The following is an 18,696-nucleotide window of genomic DNA, read 5'->3' on the forward strand; positions in this document are numbered from 1 at the left end:
AATATCAGGGCAAACTACATTACCCAGAAGCCCTTGCTACAATAACATAACCACGAGATCATTTTTTATCCAATCAGAGCCCGAGCAGGATGTTGACGTGTCGTATTCAGTTATTATTGAAGGAAAAACACAGCTTCATGCTACTACAGTAACTTCTACATTTAACACAGTTATTATTACTAACAACAGATATAAACACAATGTCAGAGCCTCACAAGCCGGATATCTCCGCTATCTTTAAGCGACTTCGTGGCATTCCTACTAACAAGGTGAGAGTTTCACACGGTTTTGTTTATAACGAGGAAGTTACACTGACACGTCGCACTTTGACACAACAACACACAAAGCTTCAATTTAACAGCTTAATAGAACAATCAGCTACATACATGTCATGTTAATACTCGATCGAGTTGGTTGAATAGTGACATGGTGACATTTACAGGAGGATAATCTGTCAGGAAACTTGTGAACTGTAAGCAACGTTAGCCAACTGATGACAGCTAAGCTAGGTAGCTAACAGCTAATTTGACAGTTGACTCAAAGCTAACTGTTAGCTGTGTAGCTAAACTCCCTAAAGCTCTTTAGTCCACTTGATGAATGTAAGACAGTATTGTATTCATGCTGAGTGATATTCATAATGGAAGTATGCTTTTTTTCTTTACCAGTAAGAGTTCATTTCATTGCTAAATTCTCACCCACTTCACTAACAGCTGTTTGAATCAGCAGCCAGCCCATAAACACCCTTCAGATTGTTTGCTTTTATTGATTTTAAACACATGATCTGGTTTGAGGAGGGAGTTGAAACAAGTTCTTAACTGTTTTATTAAAATATAATAAAATATTAGAAAAAAAAAAATTATATATATATATATATATATATATATATATATATATATATAAAATAATATATTATATCAATATATTATATTAATTTTACCATTATTTATATTATTTATAATAATATATAAAATAAAAATATATATAATATATATATATATATTATATATATATTATATATATATAATATAATTATTTAATGTTTATATATATTGAGATTATTTCATGCTCTCTTCCTCCTAACCGTTAGCTAGCTGTGTTTGTCTAGGCTCTTAACTGTTTCATTAAAATATAATAAAATATTATAAAAAATATATATATATTTATATATATATATATATAATATATATATTATATCAATATATTATATTAATTTTACCATTATTTATAATAAAATAAAAATATGTATTTATATATATATATATAATATTTATATATATATTTAATATAATTATTTAATGTTTATATATATTGAGATTATTTCATGCTCTCTTCCTCCTAACCGTTAGCTGGCTGTGTTTGTCTAGGCTTGATTTCCGTTTGTTTTAAACTCCCTAAAGCCCTTTAGTCCACTTGAACACATGTAAGACAGTATTGTATACATTCTGAGTTATATTCATAATGGAGGTATGCTTTTTTTTCTTTACCAGTAAGAGTTAATTTCATTGTGAAATTCAACCCACTTCACTAACAGCTGTTTGAATCAGCAGTCAGCTAATGTCACATGCACTTCAGACCTTCATGGTTATAAACACCCTTCACATTGTTTTATTGGTTTTAAACACATGATCTGGAATGAGGAGGGAGTTGAAACAAGTCTTAATTAAAATATTATATAATATCTGCTTAAAGATTAAAGGTTGGTGCTCACCTACAATCTGTAATGTTAAAAAGCTCAGACCAAGCCAGAAATCTTGGTGTAGTCATGGACTCTGACCTGAGCTTTAACAGCCATATTAAGACAATTACAAAGACAGCCTTCTATATAGCAAGAATATAGCAAGAATTAGAGGACTGATGTCCCAGCAGGATTTGGAAAAAATAGTCCATGCATTTATCTTCAGCCGACTTGATTACTGTAACGGCGTCTTTACTGGTCTTCCTAAAAAATGGATCAGACAGCTGCAGCTGATTCAGAACCTGCTGCTGCTAGAGTCCTCACTAAGACCAAGAAAGTGGATCATATCAGTCCAATTCTGAGGTCTCTACACTGACTCCCTGTCTCTCAGAAAATTGATTTCAAAATACTCCTGCTGGTTTACAAAGCACTAAATGGTTTAGAGCCAAAATACATTTCTGATCTTCTGCTGTGTTATGAACCATCCAGACCTCTCAGGTCATCTGGATCAGGTCTGCTTAGTGTCCCCAGAGTCAGAACTAAACACGCAGAAGCAGCGTTCAGTTTTTATGCAGCAAATATCTGGAACAAGCTCCCAGAATACTGCAAGACCAGCTCCAACTCTGAGTTCTTTTAAATCAAAGCTTAAAACGTTCCTGTTTGCTGCTGCCTATCATTAAACCAGATAATGATCTTCTTTTTTAGCTTCTATCCCAGCTTTTATTTTTAATTTATTTCTAATCTTTAATGTTTTTATGTTTTTATAACTGTTTTAATTATGTCTTAATGTTCTTTTGCACTTTGTCGCAATGTTCTTGAATGTTTATGTAAAGCACTTTGAATTTCCCTGTTGCTGAAATGTGCTATACAAATAAAGCTGCCTTGCCTTGCCTTATACTGTATATTGAGGTTATATTATGCTCTCTTCCTCCTATAGGTTTGCTTCGACTGCTCAGCTAAAAACCCCAGTTGGGCCAGCATCACCTATGGTGTGTTCCTGTGTATAGATTGCTCTGGGACACACAGGTCTCTCGGGGTCCACCTGACCTTTATCAGGTAAATCAGGACTTATTTACGTACAACCATTCAAGGTCACTGCCTAACCTTAACCATTCAAGATCACTGCCTAACCTCAACCATTCGAGGTCAATGCCTAACCTATTTCTGACATTGTTGTGTTACATAGGTCCACTGAGCTGGATTTCAACTGGTCATGGTTTCAGCTAAGATGTATGCAAGTGGGAGGCAACGCCAGTGCGGTCAGTACCTGAAAGCAGCACACTGTCAACAGATTTTAATCCCAGCATTGCGCGACACACATGTAATTAAACCTCTTCTCGTCTTTCCTGTTATCTGTTCAGATTACATTTTTCAGTCAACATGGGTGCACAGCCAGCGCTGCCAACACCAAGTACAACAGCCGAGCTGCTCAGCTGTACAAAGATAAGATAAAGACTTTAGCCACACAAGCCACGAGACGCCATGGCACTGAGGTAATGCAGACATGTTTGTTTACTGTCTTAAAAGGAAGGAAGCCAGAACTGAAAAATTATATAAGACACGCTTTGTCTTCCTTTTGTAGTTCCTCTTTGCTTATCACACTTTGTATCACTAAGTGCACCACAGATAGCTGTATGAGTTGTACTGCTCTTCTTCTGTCCAGTTGTGGCTTGACAGTCAGGCTCCTCTCTCCCCAACATCACCAGACGACAAGCAGGTGGATTTCTTCAGCCTGCATTCAAAGGTAGGGGGGTGTGTTTGCCTTGCCTAGGTGTGATTTTATCCACATACCTGCTGTGTGGATAAATATGAAGGACAGAACCTGAAAAAATAAATAAATACAAAATTAATAAATATATGAAAATATATTGAATGAATAGATAGATAAATAAATATGCCATTAAATGTACCAAAAATAATATTAAGAATAAATGTAGACATTAATTAATTGATCAAATGTGACATAAATTGATATTTGTGTTTTAATTTGCTTTTTTTATTTACCTTTGTATTACTGTTGTCTGTCTACTTTTATATTTAATTTTCCCATTTATTTATTTGATGTTATTAACTTTTAAATCTATTTATTTTTGCATTTATTTTTTATTTATTTTAAAGTACAGGTGTGCGGATCAACGGACTGAAGCTGAATTGTTTCACAGACCTACAGAAATACAACAGAAATATCAATTTATGTCAAATATGATCAATTAATTAATGCCTACATTTATTTTTCGATTGTTTTTGGGTCATTTAATGGCATATTTATTTATCAATCTATCGAGTCATTTATTCATTTTTGTTTTCGGCAGGTTCAGTCCTCCATAGATTCCTATACAGTGATTAGTAATTTTACCACGTGTGTTTGTGTTTAATGCCCAGGATCTTCCTGATAATTTGAACATGGCCAAAATGAGTCTCAGCTCCTCCACATCAGAGAAGCCTTCAACAAAGGACAAAGAGGAAGACAGAAATGGTATTCACAAAAATACAAACATGCACTAGTTGTGTTTGTCTCAATCCCATTTATGTGGCTCATCACATACACATTAAACCTTTTCAGGTAATCTAGATGAGGGTCCTAGTGTGGAGATGCTGAGTGCTTCTCCAAAAGCAAATCCAGGTTGGTTTATAATCTTCACTAATAGGGTTCCTCACCTTATTTTTTGTATCTGAATTATTGCTAAAGTGTAGGAGATGTAACTTTACTGTCCTTCAACCTCTCCAGAGCTGTCCTCTCTTCTTAAGAAGAAGCCAACTACTGCCAAGAAAACAGTACGTACTCATATCGTAATTTTGTAAGTATGTGTGTTCACAGACTTTGCATTCTTAGCGTGTTTTGTAAAAATGTGTCTGCTTCTAGTTGGGCTCTAAAAAGGGCGGTTTGGGCGCTCAGAAGGTCAGCAGTAAGAGCTTCTCAGAGCTGGAGAAGAAGGCTCAAGCTGCCGACAAGCTCAGAGAGAGAGATGACGGCACTACTGCTCCCAATTATCAATCTGACGAATCCATGTGAGTGTCTTTACATTGTCTTCCCTTTTTATGCTCAATAAATGTATTTTTATTGTTTTGTTTCTGTTTTTGCTACTGTACTCTCCCTCTGTTTTGTCATTTTTTTGAAACCTACATGTCTCCCTCTCAGCGTACCATCCCTCCGACTGGCCTGTAAAGATTTTGAGCAGCAGAGGAAAATGGAAGAAAAGAAGATGAAGGGATTAGAAGGGAATAAGAAAGTGCAAGCTGAGAGACTTGGCATGGGTCTGGGCATGAGGAGGTATGAGGATGACGACACAACTGCTAGTCATCCTGTTGCTGATATATCTCGGTTTCTTGCTCTCATTATCACTGTGCTTTCGCCTCTTCTCTGTAGTGGAGTGTCTCACTCTGTGACATCGGACATGCACATGATCGAGCAGGAAAAGCCAAAGGGGGCCAAGACCACCAAAGGACGACGGTTCACTGAGGACAATGAGGATGAAGGGTCCTTCAGCTCTAGGTCAGATAAATATTATTTCTGTTACTGCATTACTTGCAAATCAACTTAAGAAATCTTAGTCGACTAAGATGGTGCAGCCCTATTTTTTTCACATCTTGTTTTATCTAAATATATTGTGAATTAATATCAGTATTCATACGCTACTTTGGCAATACTGTATCTGAATATGTTCCTGGCTCTAAAGCCATTTGAATTTTAAAATCTGCTGTTGATCATGCCGATTCAGTTGCCACACATTTTTCATCTGACATTATTCTGGCCTTCTTCTTTCTTTAGGGTCATGTCCCGGTTTGAGGAACAAACAGAGACATCAGAGAGTTTCTCCTCACGGTGGGATGATCAAAGCGAGGGAGGAGGCTGGATGAAGGAGAGCAAGAAGCCAGAGCCGGACTTCTACTTGACCCCCGCTATAACATCACTGAATGACAGGTAGGGTATTGTGTTGCAATGTAATGTACAACCTGTCGATGTCACCGTAACGGAGTCCTCATTACTTGTTACTACTTATTGTTGTTGCCTGATAGAGTCGGAATCTAACCTTTTTGCTGTCAGAATATACAGCTATTGGTTAGTGTTTATTTCTGTTGTCATATCATGATTGTTTTCATTTGTAATCATTGTGTGTTAACAGGCACACAGCCAGAAGAAAACCAGAAGCCTTACCAGTGTCAGACTCAGGAGAAGCTCAGAAAAAGTTTGGGCAAGACGTGAAATCCATCTCATCTGACATGTACTTTGGAAAACAAGATGACTCTGAGGTACAACATGAAAACATGACCTAAACATGTTGTGCATACTGTATATATTGTGTTGTGCATGATTAGAGTTGACTTGCATACTGTGTCTTTTTTATCGTACATGTTCAATATAGTGTTCGACGTTTTATATAAGTAATTCTTCGTACACATATCTAATCATGGATTAACCCTTGGATTAATAGTGATCACACATAAAAATGACTAAAACTTGAAAACTACTTGAGACTGTCTGTTTTTCTGTTCTTTAGTACGAGGCCAAAACACGACTGGAAAGATATTCTGGGAGTTCCTCTATAAGTTCAGCAGACCTCTTCGATGATCCAAAGAAACAGGCTGGTAAGAGACTTTTTGTGTTATACGTTGGATTTATCAAGCTGTTAACTACACAAACTTTGTCCTAAATTACTTGTTTCAATTTAATGGCTGACCAACAATGTTTCATTAGAGCTGCGCTGTCTATACTGTGACAGACATAATGATACAATGAACTGTTTATTTTTAATTTAATTAAAGGTCTTTGACTCCAGGGAAAAAAAATGAAATGAAAATGCGAAATATTCTTTGCAGATTTTTCGCGTTCAAACCTTTTGTCAAAGAAAAACTTTGAGTTCATATGCTTCCATTGCTGGTAATAACAATAATAATAAGCTAATAATAATAATTAAGGCTGTACCGGATAGTTTGAAGCTTCATTCATAACGCTGACAATGTAATTATCGTTAATAATTTACAGAAACATTGCATGCAATAGTCCACCTTCTCCCTCCCTCACACACACACAGAGCGAGCGACGTGGCGCTTAGTCATTGTCTCTAGATGTAATCATTTCCAAAATTCACAACATGTTTTTATCTAACCAAATATTCTGCTACAATCCATATTTGTTGGCAATTAGCCTTTCAAAAACAACATTGTCTCTCTGCTCAAAAAAATATTTTCTCTGGTATTCGTAGTTTATGGACGAGAGTATTTCGGTTAGGCTGTTATGTTGTGGAAACGCTGTGAACACGCCCATTCAAGTCACATCACATGGTACACATGACATTACAACTTAAGTGGTCGAAACTCCAATAATGTAAGTTACATTATCCTTCAAATCAAAATATTAGTCAGTGCTGGCTGGTAACTGTGGTAGATTTTATTATTCTATGATCAATTTGTCATCATTTCTAAGCACGAGATGATTTCATAGTCATACCATCATCACTGGAAAATGATCTTTAGGAAAGAGTGGTAACGCTGGGTAAATATAATGAAAACCACACCCCTGTACCAATTACAGTAACCACAGTTTACGTTCTAGCAAATTTATTAGTGTGGTCATTCCTAAAGTCATGCTCTCCTTTGGTCGTCACTCATTCCAGTTGGCCGCTCCCAGTGACTGGAGCGAGTTACAAAAGCTGCTGAAACTCCACACCCTCAATCCAGTTTCCATCCTTTAATAACTCATTACAAGCAGCTTCTGATCACTGCACCTGCTTCTGAATTTGCTTCTCTGGAACACAGTGCATCTATTGTTGTATATACTGTGTCTAATATTGTTTTATTGCACTAGTTGTATCTATGTTTCTAATGTCTTCGTAATGACTGTCCTAGGATTCCTAAATGTGTTAGTATAAGTTGTTCTTGCATGTTCTCCGTCTGTCTGCTTGACTCTCTTTTTTTTTGTCTTGTGCTACACAGCGAGTTCGTACCGTCTGACCAACGTGCTGCCCAATGCTCCCGACATGTCGCAGCTCAAACTGGGAGTGCGCTCAGTCGCAGGAAAACTCTCCGTCATGGCCAGCGGCGTAGTTAGCTCAATTCAGGTCGGTCAGAAATATGGCAACATATAAACATCTTTGTCTGACAAACATAAAATTCATGTTCCAATAATGTGTGTCATTTCCTTGTTTTTCAGGATCACTACAGCTCCTGAGTCACGGTGTCTCCTCTTGGTTTAATCGCCAGCATAGTCGTCCTCTGTTTAACAGATCCCAGTGAGTGGTGGTCATTCGTTATGGGAGCGAAAGATGGGCAAATCTGCTCTATAACCCTGTGTATACATCCACAGTATCTAGTTTTTTTATTAGATCATGTATATACAACAGTTGCTGGAATCAAGAGGATCGAAGCACAATATTTTCAGGGGCATTGCGTTCCCCTGCAGGCATCTTGAAGGGAGATCTGTATAGTTCAGTTATGAAGATTATTTAGTTTGCAGTTTATTGCTTAATTCGCTCTTGAGGTCTTTGGGGTTCAAATATTTAGAAGTATTATATGTAGCAGAGGGTTAATTGTGTTTTGAAGGATGGATTTGATTCCTTTAGTTGAGGAGGTCAAAAAAATAAATTGCAAGTTTTTAATTGGTTAATTGGTAACACACATCACATGCACTCTGTATTGTGCTTTTTTGCACATTCCCACAGGTGTGAAAGTGTCCTTTCTGTCCCCAAAGTGCACTTATGTTTGCTCCTCCACAGACAGGACCAAAAACCTGACAAAGAGGCCTTGGGGGACCAGATACAGTATATATATTTCTCAATCACGCATACAATCAGTTATAGAAACTGAAATAGGCCTCATTAGCACATAAGCTTCATTATCTTGTAATAGTTATGTTTTTCTTTTATGTTTTCGTAGGTCGTGCGTCTGTTGTTATAAAAGGACAAGATGGCATGAAACCTAAGCAGCTATTAAAAAGTCAGTCAGTCAAGGAAATGTTTTGGGATATATGCTTATTCGCTTTCTTGCCAAGAGTATGGATGAGAAGATTGATACCACCAATCTTCTCATTCAAGTGTATTCCTTAAGCAATCTACTCTATAGCATTAGAATGACCCTGCTCAATGTTGGTCAGTTGCACTATGTGTTTTTTTTTTCTCAATCCTGTTGCTTAGAATCAGACACTTTAAGGCGTTGTAATCGTTAAAATGGTCAATATTGTAACCTGTAGATTAATTGAATTTTGAAGGGTGCCTTTTGATGATGTTTTGGTTTTAATTTGTAGCTGCTTTTTGTTGGTATTTGTGTTTACATGTCTGCTATGACTTTCTACACTGCCCCCTTTGGAATTAACTTTAATGGCACACACTTAAAGGGATAGTTCGGGTGTTTTGAAGTGGGGTTGTATGAGGTACTTATCCATAGTCAGTGTATTACCTACAGTGGATGACGGTTTGACCAGTTTGGAGAAGCAGACAGGAGTTACCGCACAGGAGCAAAGAAATGTACTGCTGTGGACGGGGCCGGCAGCAAAACGTATTTTAGCCACCTAAAAGAAAGACTCACCTAAAAAAATCAATATCAGTTTAAGTGTACGGTATATTTAGAATATTTTCATCGGTTTATCTTGCTGTGAGATGTTTCCAACAGGGAACTGAAGCCGTTATCCATGCTCTTGCCAAAGCAACCAGACTCCATTAAAAAAAACAAAAAAAAACAGTAATTTTACCTCGCAAAACACGGGAGTTGCTGGTCGACCACTGCCTTGATCGGTTAGTTAGTTTGTCTTATTGTGTGACTTTGGTTAGTTCAGATTCACCAAAGTCACACAATAACACAAACAAACTAATCGATCGAGGCAGCGGTGGACCAGCAACTCCTGTGTTCTGCGAGGTAAAATGACAGTTTTTTCAAGGGAGTCTGGTGGCTTTGGCAAGAGGTTAGATGAAAACAACAGCTTCAGTTCCCCGTCGGAAAAGGCGCTCTTACGGCAAAGTAAACTGGCAAAAATATTCTAAATATAGCGTACACTTAAACTGATATTGATTTTTTTAGGTGGGCCTTTATTTTAGATGTCTAAAATATGTTTTGCTACCAACCCCGTCCACAGCCGTATTGTTCATACAATTCTCATACAACCCCACTTCAAAACACCACCCAAACTATCCCTTTAAGTCTCTTGAAGGCTATAATTTCCTGATGCGGTGGGACCTCTTTGTAGCTTTCAGGCCCCATTGCACAGCAATATATTTCCACTTTAAATATGAATGTAAACAGACAACTTTAAAGCCTTCATTTTTTTTGTTGCTGTAACATACTGCCATGATCCAGGTCATATCTTTAATTCTGAGCTGGACATCGTGCACAAATAGCACTACATGTGGTGCTATAGTGTGATTTGGGATTTGACATTTAAAAGCAATAGAAAAACAGGTTGATATGTGGTGATGGCTCTGGTGTGGAATGACTATGGCTTGTGCTTTAGCATTTAGGTAAAGTTTGCCATGATACTAAAAATGCTACTTCAGATATCTAATTGTGCAGAGATTTTAAAGCCCTGATCGGGAACACAATGGTTATATTACTGAGCAATTTCTGTACTGTTTATGCTTCTCAGGAGTTGTATTGAGTTGTTAAATATGAAACACTAAAAGTTGTAGATCCTTCTATGACCAAATATTTGTTTACTCCATCACTCTATGCCTTAGTCCAAAGATCTCTGATTAACACGCCCTCATATTGAAATATGGTGGAGTCATCTGGTTATTTTTTTGCACAATATTTGTTAGAAAATGCATGTGGCAGCTTTTGCTTGAATGTACTGTATTGCAATTGATGTTGCGTCCACGTTAGACTTTAATTTAGTTGATCTTTGTAAGATTGTTTGTGTCTTCTGCTGTTGAATATTGTTAAATGTTACATAAAAGAATAGTAGCTCATGTAATTTGCATGGCCCTTGTAGTTAATAGGACACGCTGACACCTCCTGAATACAAGATAGCATACTGCTGTATAGACCCATTAAATAAATAATAATGGAATAACAGAACTGTTCAATAAAAACTGTATAATACTGCTACATACAATGCTGTATATGGCTTTGGATTCCCATTTATAGAAAGCTACAGATAATCAAGTTTTGACATATTTTGACACTCAAAATGTAAGTAAGATTTTTTGGAAACATGCCAAATAAATGGCTTGTGCCGAAGCTCTTTTTACCTGGTAATTTGTATGTCTCCACTGCACAGAAACGTGTGTTTATCTGTGTTTGATCAATCAATTAATCGTTTAGTTTGTAAGAAAATAGCAAAAAGTGTCCATTACAATTTCACTGAGTCCAAGTTTATATCTTCAAATGTCTTGTGTTGTCCTACCAACAGTCAAAACCCCCAAAATATTAAATTTGTTATCGTATAAGACAGTGAAAAGCAGCAAGTAATCACATTGGAGAAGCTGGAATCAGGGGATGTTTGATATTTTTTGCTTGATAAATGACCTTAATTATCAAAATTGTTGCTGTTTAATTTTCTATCCGCCGACTAATCAATTAATGGATTAATTGTTTCTTTTTCTACTTGAAAGACATCTTTAATCCACCTTCAGGACACCATTCTGGTAGTGGCTAGAAGGGAACCAGCAAACTGGGAAAACTCTCGCGAGATTGTTAAGGTTAGGATAGGTTGTCGGACAGCAAGTCTCGCGAGACTTGCAGATATCAGATCAGATTTCGCAAATTTGCTGACTCCCTTCTAGACAAGACCCAAAACATTCTGGCAGACGCTTACGTGGCTGGATGTGGCGTTTAGGGTGCTTCCTGTGCGGTCGGAATTTATGATTGTTTAAATTGGAACTTTTAGTTTAACTATGACACAAAGTTGCAAACTGACAATTTTATTTTAATTTTTTCAAAACTATTGCATCTAAAAGACTAAAAGATAAAATATCAGTTTAAGGCAGGGGTCAGCAACCTGCGGCTCTGGAGCCACATGCGGCCCTTTAGCTCCTCTCCAGTGGCTTGCTGTGGATTTATAAAAAAAAATTTGTGAAAATGAATAACTGTTTTATTGTTTACATTTTCATTTTTATTTATCATTGTTGTAGGTCTATGGTACGATGGAGCATTAGGGCCACGTTGAGGAAAAAAAATAAATCTGAGATATTTCGAGAATAAAGTCATAATATTACGAGAATAAAGTCATAGGTTTACGAGAAAAAAGGCGTAGTATTATGAGAATAAAGTCATAATATAAAGTATTAATTTTACGTGTTATTTTCTTTGTTTTCTCATAAAGTTGTGACTTTATTCTTGTAATATTACGATTTTTTCTCGTAAATCTATGTCTTTATTCTAGCAAACTTCTGACTTTTTTTCTAGTAAACTTCTGACTTTATTCTCGTAATATTACGACTTTTTTCTCGTAAATTTATGACTTTATTCTAGTAAACTTCTGACTTTATTCTCGTAATATTACGACTTTTTTCTCATAAAGTTATGACTTTATTCTCGTAATATTTCGACTTTTTTCTCTTAAATTTATGACTTTATTCTAGTAAACTTCTGACTTTATTCTCATAATATTACGACTTTTTTTCTCGTAAAGTTATGACTTTATTCTTGTAATATTACGACTTTTTTCTTGTAAATTTATGACTTTATTCTAGTAAACTTCTGACTTTATTCTCGTAATATTACGACTTTTTTCTTGTAAAGTTATGACTTTATTCTCGTAATATTACGACTTTTTTTCTCGCAATATTCTGACCTTATTTTGTAAATCTCAGATGTTTTTTCCCTCAATGTGGCCCTAATACTCTGTCGTAAATTGTCTCTTTGGCCCTCACTGCATTAGACTCATATACTATATACTTAGACTATAAACTGTGTCACCTTCATCCCAATGCTCAAATGTTTTGCGGCTCAAGACAGATTTTTTTTAATATTATTTTTGCCTAAAATGGCTCGTTTGATAGTAAAGCTTGCTGACCCCTGACCCCTGGTTTAAGGGCTATATTTGTTACAGTTTTTGTGTGTTTTTTAACTAAGCAATTCTATTAGTAGTTGTACATTACGAGCTTAAGAGGAGCACTTGAATGCGTCATTTTCCCAAGGAAACAGGGTGAAGGAAAAAAGTTGTTTTAACGGCTGTACTCAAAAACACAGCTGTTAATTGTACTTTTTACTGTATTTAGCGTCCTAAATTATGCATTTATCCGTGAAAGAAGTGTATTATTTAACTCTGCAACGTAACGACTAGCTTGTCTGTACTATTTTTTAACCGTTAAGGCCTGTTTAATTCCTTCAAAGTAAAAGTTTTCCAGTTAAAAAATGCCGACTGAGTTAAAACAGAGGAAGAAGTCTCAGAAAGTGACCGAAACGTCTTCAGCAAACTGCGAAGATGAGACTCAGAAAGAGAAGATTGAGGCTGGAAACAACACAGGAGTGAATAAAACATCTTCTAGTTTGGATATTAGGAGTTTAATGTGCTTATTGTCGCTGGCAGCATGCGGAGCTCTGACCTGGTAAGTCAACAGTGTGTATATCTGCATTATGAATGTGACAGAGAGTCTGTGTCTCTACTAACTAAATGTCTCTCTGGGTTTCAGGGTGGTGCTACTACAGAATGAGAGGTTTTCTGAAATAGAAAACAAGTACAACTCTTTACACGGAAAGACTTCGACTCTGTTCGACATGGAGGAAGAAGTCCTGAAGGTTTCTAAGAAGGTACGTTTTGATTTATAAGTGGAACATATTTTGAGCTGCCTCTGAGGGATGGAGCTTTACTCTACAACTCTCGCGAGATTTTATGGTTATGATAGAGCCTTGGGCAGCGAGTCTCGCGAGAGCAAAAACAGTTCACATCACAGCTCCTAAACACATACAACCTGTGACAATGATAGATAGATAGATAGATAGATAGATAGATAGATAGTAACTTTATTGATCCTGAGGGAAATTCAAGTTTCCAGCATCACAGTTCCATAGTGCAAAACATGTTGGTAAAAAGGCAGTAAAAAAGTTAGTAGTGCAAAGTACAAAAAAATACACCAGATATAAAAATACAAGGAGATGAAGAAAACTGTTAAAACTGAATTTAGTGCAGGGTAACAGCTGTGATACAGGACTATTAAAAAAGTGAATATAGTGCAGAAGAGACTGTTAAAAGTGAATATAGTGCAGAAGAGACTGTTAAAAATGAGTATAGTGCAGGGTAACTCCAGTAGCTTAGTCTATGAAAGTGCACTGTATGCATTATTATCTGGGGGTCACAAGCAGACTTTCATTTATTGCAAGGGGTCAAAAAGGTTGGGAACTACTGCCTTACATTATATAAAACCCTCTCCATGTTTAATTTTGTTTGTTTGTTCTTTGAAAATGTAAGAACAACTGCTTTCAACTGAGCACATTCTTGCATCCCCCTTGCATTTGTAGTGTCCATATGTGTGTGCTCTTTCAACTCGTTCTCTTTTACAGTTCACTTATCTTGTACACCTTGTGTATGCATGCTCATTGTTTCCTGCTGTATCTATTATACATGAATACTGAGGACCGTAGAGCTCCCACAGAAACAGCCCTCCTGTTTTGTGTTGCGGCTGCAGCTTGCCGCCTCTGAGGATGACCTACAGGAGGCGCTCTCCACCGTCTCCTTGGCAACACGACTCCAGCAGGACATCTCCACCCTTCACGCTGCCGTTATGGCGATGCAGGCCGACGAGAACTCCGCCTCTCGTGACCTACAGACGGTCAACGCCCACTTCCTCAACGTGACGGAGACGTGGCAGGAGCGCCTGGCCGCCATCACCTCTGACCTGACCGCCCTGAAGGCCGAGTCACGGGAAGCTCACGCTGGAGCCACAGAGCGGGTGAACGAGGCCGAGCGGAGGGCCCGGTCGCTGGCGGAGAAGTTGGAGGAGATTGAGGACAGCACGAAGAGGAACGCCAGAGCATTCGAGCGCACGGAGGGAGACGACACCAAGCGAGCGCAGGAACACCTGGACTGGAACACCAAGCAGATCCACAACCTGGAGCAGCAGACGAGCAGCCTGAGCAAGAGGGAGGCTGAGCTCAGCTCCCAGCTCCAGGAGCACATTCCCCGGGCACAGGAGTGTGAAGAGCACCTGCCCCAGGTGGAGGAGGCGGTGCGCTCCATCCTGAGGCTGGCGGGGGATCTGAGCGGTGCGGAGAAACGTCTGGAGGAGGTGACGCTGCAGGTGTTTGGGACTGAGGACAGCATGCTGAAAGCGCTTAATGAGATCCTTCAGATCAGACAGGAGATGGACACCCTGCAGGCACAGAACAGCATCCTGAAGATGAAGAATGAGTTGTCCGTGGTTAAAGAGGTGGTCCGTGAACTCACCATGGTGCTGAGGGGGAATACAGGCGACGGCCAAACGGACTCTGACACTCTGGAGGAAGAAGGATGGAATGAGGAGGAGGAGGAGGCGTGGGAAGAATTTGACAAAGATGAGACAACTCCACTTCTACATGATGACCTCACGGAATAATGTCATTGTTTTGAGTCAACTAGAGAAAAGGAGTGACCCTGTCGTACTATTTGTTGTAAAAGGCTACCAAAGTTCAGTATTAATGCTTTTCAAAATCAGATTAATGTCAGAAAACTGGGGACTATCGTTACATAAAAGTTCCCTGGTTTCATCATGAACTCTGGCATACATGCACTGTAATACACAAGTACAATCAAGAATGTTTATTTATTTCATTTTTCTAGCAAAAATTCCCAACAATCTTTAGTTCTAGTTTCTGAATTTTGCAGGTTTGCTGTTTTTCTTTGTCTTATTCAATTGTAAACTGAATATATTTAGGTTTTGGACTGTTGTTTGTGGGGAAACCAGGCAATATAACAGTATATGTTGGACATTTTTCACAATTTCTGATATTTTCTAGACAAAACAACTAATTGATGAATCAAGAAAATAATCGATAATGAAAATAAACGTTATAGTTGCAGCCCTAAACTTAATTTCTGTCAGTGCTACCTTAGATTTGGTACAATAATAGCTTTTGTAGATGTATGATAAATCATGTTTTTTATGACTATTAAAATTCCATCTTTTGTATTGTATTTAATAAAATCAAATTTTTTTATTAAAAAGGGCTTATATGTATTTAATCCTGTTGTGTACTGAGGCACTAGTTTCTCTCCTCTGTTTTTCATGAATGGAAATAACCTGATATGATGTCTTGTAACGTATGATTGCTTTAAATAACTAACACCTCCTGAACATGTAAACACACAGCTGTTGTATCCATCAATCCATGTGCTGTGTGTCCTGTTTCAGTGCGAGAGCGTACAGCTGATGCTGGAGGGTCTCGGGGGTCAGCGGGGGGCTGTGCGACCTCAGCTGGAGGGTTTGGAGCAGGACGTGAGCCGGCTGAAGGAGTGGGCCTCTGGGCTGAACGAGAAACGAGCTCAGCTTCAGAGCAGCCTGACTTTGCTGAGAGACGCCGTGGGACAGATTGAAGAGCGCACCTCAGCCATCGCAAAGGACTTAGCCAACAAGGTAGGCCAGATTTTGTTGTCTATATTGAAGTATTTGACTGTTTCCAGAGTCACTGGGAAAATTAGTGTGGGGGATTTCAGATGCAGGGAACAAAATTCCACAGGCACAAAAGTTTAGGGCTGCAACTAATGATTATTTCCTTTTCTTTATTTGTATTTCAAAATACGACATATACTACAAAATAAAATAGAATAAAAATAGGATAAAATAAAATAATAATTACGAAACAGATGTGAAAACTAATAATAATAAAATTAAAATAAGATAAATAAAAATAGGATAAAATAAAATAATAATCAACGAAACAGTTGTGAAAAAAAAATGAAAAACTAAAATAAAAATAGGATAAAATAAAATAATAAACAAAACAGTTGTGAAAAAGAAGAAAAAAATGAAAAAATAAAATAAAAATAGGATAAATGAAAATAGGAAAAAATAATAATCAACAAAACAAAGGAGAAAATGAAATAAAAAATGAAAAAGAGAGGAAAAGAAATAATTAAATAAAAGAACTGATTACATTAATATCAATTCATAGGATATAGTTGACAGATAGCTGATAAATTCATGTCAGAGATTATACAAACACCAGACAACAACTTGGTTGCGTAGGTACACACACCCAATCATCTTAGTTGTCACGTCTAACCGATGGATAATTAGAAATGTGTTGTATACCTCACCCATTTTTCCCATCTTTCTTGTGTCCTGTTTTTTTTTTTTTCATTTTTACCTATGCATTCTCACAAAATATAGGAATATCAGCAAGTCATGGTAGAGTCATGAAGCCCAAAGACAAAAAAGAGACAAAAATTTTTAAAAAAAAAGAACGAAAAAATAAGTATAATAATATAAAAAATGATTAACTTCTTGCAAAAGTAAAAAAAAAAAAACAAGAATAAAAAAAAATGAAAATAAAAAGACAAAAATGGGAAAAAATATTTTTTGCTGCAGAAACCCTCTGAGAAAAATACATTTTCCTGTTACTTTTTGATAATGGGTTTGTGATCCTCTGTTCTTCTGTATTCTCCAACTAGGTGGCGTCAGTGAGGACAGATGTGCGCCGGATGGAAGGCGTGCAGTCGGAGCTGGAGTCTCTGCTAACTCAGGTGGCCGAGCTGGAGGACAAGACCACTCAGGTGGACCGCGACATGGTCAAACGCATCGGGGACGTGCTGACCAGCAGCATCGACCGAGTCTCGGATCTCCGCTCTGAGTCCAAACGCAACACTCAGGCCATAGAGCAGCTCCACAGGCGCCTCCCTGAACTCACCGCCGCTGACAAACAGATCTCTGAGCGCCTGATGGAGCTGGAGAGCGGCAGAGCCCGTATGATAAGAACAGTGACCTTCGCCAGCGACCTCAAACCAAAAGTCGCTGCTATTAAGAGGGACTTTGGGGCGTTTGAGCCTCAGCTGTCAGACCTGACGCTGCGGATAGGAAGACTAGCAGAGGAGATCATGAAGAGAGAGCAGGAGGTCGCTGAGCTTAGACAGACTCTGGCTAACCTCACCGCAGTAGAGGGAGATTTAAGTGTTACAAGTAAACAGGTTAGTGAAATAGCTGATATATCTGGAGAGATGCACCGGCCAACATGAGCAACACACTTCAACAACATCAAGGTTCTCTTCTTTTGGGTTCTTTCTCTGCTACTACATCTGGTCAACTGTCACTCTACTGTTTATTGAAATAAAACTTTAAATCCAAATTAAATGAATATGAAACCGTGTTAACTAAACTCTGATCTAAAGCACAATGCTGGTAACCTTAACCCTAATCCACTGATTCCCAACCTGGGGGTCCCGACCGCCACTAGGGGTCACCAAAGCTTCACTGGGGGTCGCAAGGCTTTCTGATTTTAAGGGGTTTAAGACAGCTTTTTTTTTTTAAATTACAGAAAACACAATGATTCTTCAGGTGATTATACACTAATGAATACATATTCATCAATATTATATTATATTTCTGCTAATAGATCCCCTGAAATGTTACACACTGTTCCTTTAAAGGGTCCATTAGAGTCCAAATGACTTCCAGCAAAACACAACTGCAGCCTCAGGTGTTCAAACACGGAAGAACACCTGGAAGAAAGAGGAAAATTACATGTTATGTTACTGCACATGTTTGCACATGAAAGAGCTTCAACACGTGATATATCTGTTTTACATGTCATAAGATTGTAAATAATGTGGTGCCGCTTGATGAATTGAGCTTCATGTGAGAGGTTTACTCGATAAATTCTGAATTATTTGTTGTATTATGCGATTGAGATGGAATTCATATTTGGGTTTAACCACATTTTTTGCAGCCCTTGGGTTTATCACGCCTATCAATAAATGTACATTTTCATTCCCACCCATACAACCAATGTATCACCCATGATGTTACAGTAAAGGCAGCTAAAGCAAAGCAACAAATCACAGTTTTAACCACCAAGAAATAATCATTCACAGATTCTTTAGGTCAACAAGAGTGTGTTTATTCTTGTAAAAAAAACAGGTTGTGAGTAAACAAAGTTGTGCTCAAAAGGAGCTTATTATTGCA

General features: G+C 37.8%; 2 protein-coding genes across 3 annotated transcripts; both read left to right on the forward strand.

The window, feature by feature from the left end:
• The first annotated feature begins 77 nt into the window (after positions 1–77).
• arfgap3 (ADP-ribosylation factor GTPase activating protein 3) lies at positions 78–9,121 on the forward strand. The gene is made up of 16 exons (XM_037761074.1): positions 78–269; positions 2,613–2,731; positions 2,862–2,934; positions 3,037–3,168; positions 3,339–3,419; positions 4,058–4,151; positions 4,239–4,298; positions 4,404–4,450; positions 4,539–4,684; positions 4,815–4,946; positions 5,043–5,168; positions 5,445–5,597; positions 5,800–5,926; positions 6,175–6,262; positions 7,610–7,734; positions 7,827–9,121. The coding sequence occupies exons 1-16, from the start codon at positions 201–203 to the stop codon at positions 7,842–7,844; spliced, it is 1,590 nt and encodes a 529-aa protein (XP_037617002.1). The 5' UTR covers positions 78–200; the 3' UTR covers positions 7,845–9,121.
• Positions 9,122–12,639: 3,518 nt separating this feature from the next.
• LOC119482877 (IKBKB interacting protein) lies at positions 12,640–18,412 on the forward strand. 2 transcript variants are annotated; one of them, XM_037760775.1, is made up of 4 exons: positions 12,678–13,152; positions 13,237–13,354; positions 15,931–16,152; positions 17,190–18,412. In XM_037760775.1, the coding sequence occupies exons 1-4, from the start codon at positions 12,959–12,961 to the stop codon at positions 17,748–17,750; spliced, it is 1,095 nt and encodes a 364-aa protein (XP_037616703.1). In that variant the 5' UTR covers positions 12,678–12,958; the 3' UTR covers positions 17,751–18,412. The 2 variants fall into 2 exon arrangements, with proteins under 2 accessions (XP_037616702.1, XP_037616703.1); XM_037760774.1 differs by lacking the exons at positions 15,931–16,152; positions 17,190–18,412 and adding an exon at positions 14,230–15,861 and having other exon boundaries at positions 12,640–13,152.
• The last annotated feature ends 284 nt before the right edge of the window (positions 18,413–18,696 follow it).

Source organism: Sebastes umbrosus, chromosome 23, assembly GCF_015220745.1.
Source record: "Sebastes umbrosus isolate fSebUmb1 chromosome 23, fSebUmb1.pri, whole genome shotgun sequence".
In the NCBI taxonomy this organism is placed as follows: domain Eukaryota; kingdom Metazoa; phylum Chordata; class Actinopteri; order Perciformes; family Sebastidae; genus Sebastes; species Sebastes umbrosus.